Source organism: Atta cephalotes (genome assembly GCF_000143395.1).
Source record: "Atta cephalotes unplaced genomic scaffold scaffold00016, whole genome shotgun sequence".
In the NCBI taxonomy this organism is placed as follows: domain Eukaryota; kingdom Metazoa; phylum Arthropoda; class Insecta; order Hymenoptera; family Formicidae; genus Atta; species Atta cephalotes.
In genome coordinates this window covers 5,659,992-5,664,852 of record NW_012130080.1, presented here as the reverse complement: position 1 = coordinate 5,664,852, position 4,861 = coordinate 5,659,992, and the positions used below count along the sequence as shown (strand labels likewise).

Sequence of the window (4,861 nt, the reverse complement as noted above, 5' to 3'; positions counted from 1 at the left end):
AAGTAGGAAGAAAAGAAAAAGAGAGTATACTTCTTTTACTTAATTTTATTTTTATAGTTATTGTATAGTACGTAACGAAACAAAAGAAAAATAAATTAAATATTATTTAATATTATTTATTTATTGTTTTCTCATTTTTTTTATTTTTTTAATGCTGATGAAGACTTTGTATAGTTGAAACGTACAAAATTGTTACCATCTTCATTAATAAAGATTACATTTTTTAATTAATCAACATCTTAAATTTATTCGTCTTTGACTTTGTTTTTACTTATTGCTTTGCATATATTTACACATTAATAATTACCTATTAATATAATATTTTCAAGAATACCTTTTCATAAACTATTGAATGTCGATCGGCAAAGGTGGTGAAATCTTTGATCAACACTTGTTTGATATATTCAGGATCTTTTATGACGAGCACAGGGTTTCCTCTCAAAAATACACCCACCATGGATTCTTTCGGATATCGGTCATAAATTTCTTTGTAAAAATCACCCATGTTTTTCTTGCCCATTAAAAAATCGACAATGTTACCGAAGAACGGAATGGGTTTCGGTCCATTGATCCCGCATGATGTCCAATAGTCAAAATCAGAGGTCAAATAATAATAAAGTAAATATAAGATCACCACGAAGGCACAGAGAATTTCAAACATGCCTGTAGCCATTGTTAGCTGATCGCTATTATGATTGTGATGCCTGTTATATGATTATTGTACAGTTCAACTCACTGTAAACTTGAACTGAACAGCTCGAATACAGATAACATGCAGTTCAACGACATTTGCGAGAAATATATAACTGACACTGCTAGATATTGCATCTACTGCACTAAGTTTAATAGGAGGCTCCCCACTTCTTGCTACACAGCTTAAGAGAGAAGGACTCAAGACTTATATATGACACACATTTTTATAACTGCGTTTTTATCATTGGAATTATACGAAATTTATAACAGATATGCTGAATCATTTTATTTTTAAATGTCCTACTTTTAAAGTTTCATTCATTCTACTTATTGATTTTATAACTGACAAAATAAAATTAATAGTTTTTTGTTAGAATACGAATAATGACATCCTAGACGATTAAAGAATTTATAGTTATAATAGTTTGGAGATTAATAGTTTGGAGATAGCACTTGTGTATATAGAACTTTGTGAAATATATACATAATACATATACATAATTTATAAAAGATTTTTCTTTTATAAATCAAAATATAAAGAGAATATATATCATTTATTTTTCACTCTGATAAAGAGAATCAATTCAAATTGGATAATGAGAAAGTCATTTGTGTTCGTAAGATATCACGTATTATTCTGTTATTGTGTTATTCTGATAAGATATAAACCTTATATTGACATATAAGTTGTATACGTCTGTGTTTATTCAGACTCACAGTGTCTTCGCATATAAATAGATCAATAAAAATATGATGATTAAAATATAATGATACGTATAAAAATATTATGATTACTTATGTAGTGATACTTATATTTAGGTATATTTTAGTTATTTCTTGAATGATATTTTTCTGCGTTAAATAGATTATTCAATTATATAACAAAAATTTATATAAAATATAACACTTTTACTGAACTCCTATTGAATGTGTATTTAACACAGAGCACCAAATTTTAACGCCGTGACAAAATAATTTGTCCAATGAAAATGTTGAATGTTTGATGTTTTTAAAACATAATGCATAAATGTTAAATGAATTATTTGAATAAAACTAATTAATAGCTTTATAAGTATTATTTTATGTTATTGTATAACATGTTAAATTGGCATAGAATATTTATAAATATATATATAAAATACATATAATACGTAAATATTACGTACGAATACGTATGACATCATAAATGCCTGTTTATTCTAAAATTTTATGTTAATAAATAAAAGTACCTGTACTAGGCTAGATATATTTAAGGTTTCTGAGTGATCACCACAGCCCCTATTGAATTGTGACATCAAAAGAAAAACAAGAAATGACATGTTAATTTTTGTTGCACATGTCATTTGTAAATAAGAACAATCCAGATAAAACGAAAATTATACGATAAAAGCAATTATAAAGATAAGCTGTTCTTATTCCTCCGACAGTCAGTAAATAATCATAAAAAACGATAAAAAGTATTTTTATCATTTTTTACGATTTTTAAGCCTACAACTCTCTGTTTGTTAACATACTCTTTGTTTCCTGTTTCTTGTTTTTTACTTTTTGTTTTTTTTCTCCTTTGCAACCTCCTTTTATCAACAATTATATTTTTTGCAAATGTATTTCTTATTTCTTTTGAAGTTCATTAACTTTTATCTCGGATATAAAACAAAAAACCGAATAAGAAGCAAAAAGATGTAAAAAATAACAAAAGGCAAAAAACAGAAAACAAAAAGCATATTGTAGAACAGGCTTACTCAGTGCGCCTGCGTAGCCTATTCTGTGTGAATTTACTACGTATGTAGTCCTTTTTGGAATGCGTGCTGAAATGATTTTTCGATTTTGAAATGCTAATTCTACTAAACTACCGCAATAATATCACGAGTTAAAATTGACTAGCAATTTTAATTGACTAACAATTTTTCGCATCTTCGAAACTATATATTATATTGTTTAAAGCGATCTCATCATTTTTTTATTCAAATTGTTTTTATTTACAAATGACATGTAATTAACGTGTCATTTCTTGTTATTGACATAGGAAAGTTACTTTTTAAGTACTTTTTGCAATAACATGAACCCAAATACGGTGAAAATCTAAAATCACGTTATCCTTTTCTTAAATAGTTGTTAAGAAGAAAATAACCTGAGCGTTCACCGTATTTGGATAAACGGTATTGCAAAACTCCCTAGTAACGCGTACAATTACCGTTATAGTTATCGTTATCAAAAAATGTAACTACGTTACCGTTACAGTTACTAAAAAAAAGTAATGCAGTTATATAATAAAAACAAAAAAGTACCTGTAACTGTAACTTCGTTACAAGTAACAAGTTATTTCTATTTCTTGTAAGATTCAATGTATCTGTGGTAATCAAGTACTCAAAAGTCTTAGGATACATTAAAAACACCTGTATTTAGATATTTTATTTTAATAGTACTTGTACTTCGATATTTTTTCTAATATACCTTGGATTATTTCTAGGTACTGAAAATAAAATGTCTTGCATAACACCGGAAATAACTCAGCAGATATTCACATGACGTAATTACTTTTGGTACATATTAGTTTGTTAGAATGATATCATAGAGTGATATCAATTATATTATAGGTAGAAATTCTTCGAATATACAGAACGAATATAATTTACAAAAATCTGAAAATAGAAAAAAGAATACAGGAATAGAAGAGGGGATATGAATTATTACCAATTACTAGTAACTGTAACTTTACATTGGATATACGCATATATTTTGTTGTCATATTTAGTTCAATTATATCATTTAAAAATCACATTCAAAGCCTCCAAGCCAGATTGAAATTGTACCAACTTTAAAATTATATAAAAAGTACACAGCTATAAAACTATGAAGAAATATTTCTTATGCAGTTAAATGAAGATAAATTGAGAAAAAGTTAAAAACTTTTTTGAAAAATTGATTTCTATTATTTTATTTTTGTATCATTTTGTCTATTTTCTACTCCGATATTTTAGTTTTTATTTAGACCAAAAATTGTTTGTATTTAGAACGAGTTGATGACAAATGGACGAACATCTGTATTGATAACAATAAGTATGATTAATTATTTCCGAAGAATCGACTTAATCGCGAATGTTTTTGTTGTTGTGTTGCACAGTGAAATGTTTAATTAAACGTCAATTTTAGAATCCCAATCTCAGGTAGAAATGAAAATATGGAAATGCAATGAGTTGCTGGTAAATACACAAGATAGCTGTACAAACTCGAACTAAGCGCATAAATGCACGAAGTCATTGTTTTTAAACTGGCATAAATCTTTCCGCTGTAATTTTTTATTAGTCACGTTGATGGTATCTTACCTCTTAGACTTTCGGTGGGAAATCTCACATTCGAAGTAAGAAAACAAGCTACTTAACTAACGATTACATTTTCACGTATATATAATGCGTCTTTTTAAAATTTTATAAATATATAGTACAAAATTACAGATATAAAATAAAATTATACGAGAATACATTTTGAACAAAGATAATATTTTCTTAGAATAAGCTTATATAGATAAATAACTTAAAATAAAAAATAGTTTTAGCTCCAAGAATAAATCAAATATATGTAAAATGCTTTACATATGAGCTTTAAATATGATTGTGCGCGGTTGTTGGTGCACAAATTTATATTAATATTTATAAGCCGATAAAATATAATTTGTAAACAACTAGAATGTAATTACGAAGTTAACTGTAAATGTTTTGACTTTGAATTTGAGTCCTTCTCAACATGGAAGTCAAGTACAGACTACTATTTGTTAGTATTTGGTAATGGACTTTCTAAGAAGAAGTCTCTCAAATTCAGAGTCGAAACATTTGTAATTAAATTCGTTGATAAATATGTTTCAGTTATTTTATCAAATTATATCCAAATAGAACGACAAGTCATTATGATATCAAAATGATGTCAAAATAATTTTAAAATGATTATTAAAAGTCATTTTTCAATCATTTTTAATTTATTTTGATATCATTTTAACGTTATCATAACTTGTTGTTTTGTTTTGGTAGCGTATTGTCTTATAATAAATTATTTGTGCACCAACAACTGCAGAAGTTTATATAAGCATTTTTAATAAATAACTTATCGTTAAAAAGTTTTCATCTATAAGATATATCCACACTGTGCTCATCTTAAAAAATTTAAGATTTATATT

The 4,861-nt window shown here is 26.5% G+C and overlaps 1 protein-coding gene across 1 annotated transcript in view; it reads right to left on the bottom strand.

Moving 5' to 3' along the window:
- The window catches only part of LOC105618458 (cytochrome P450 6a2-like), a 3,142-nt gene extending 2,469 nt beyond the window's left edge, over positions 1–673 (bottom strand). The window contains exon 1 of the mRNA XM_012199993.1: positions 335–673. Coding sequence (XP_012055383.1) covers positions 335–673 — 339 coding nt within the window. The remainder of the gene's footprint in view (positions 1–334) is intronic.
- Positions 674–4,861: the final 4,188 nt, after the last annotated feature.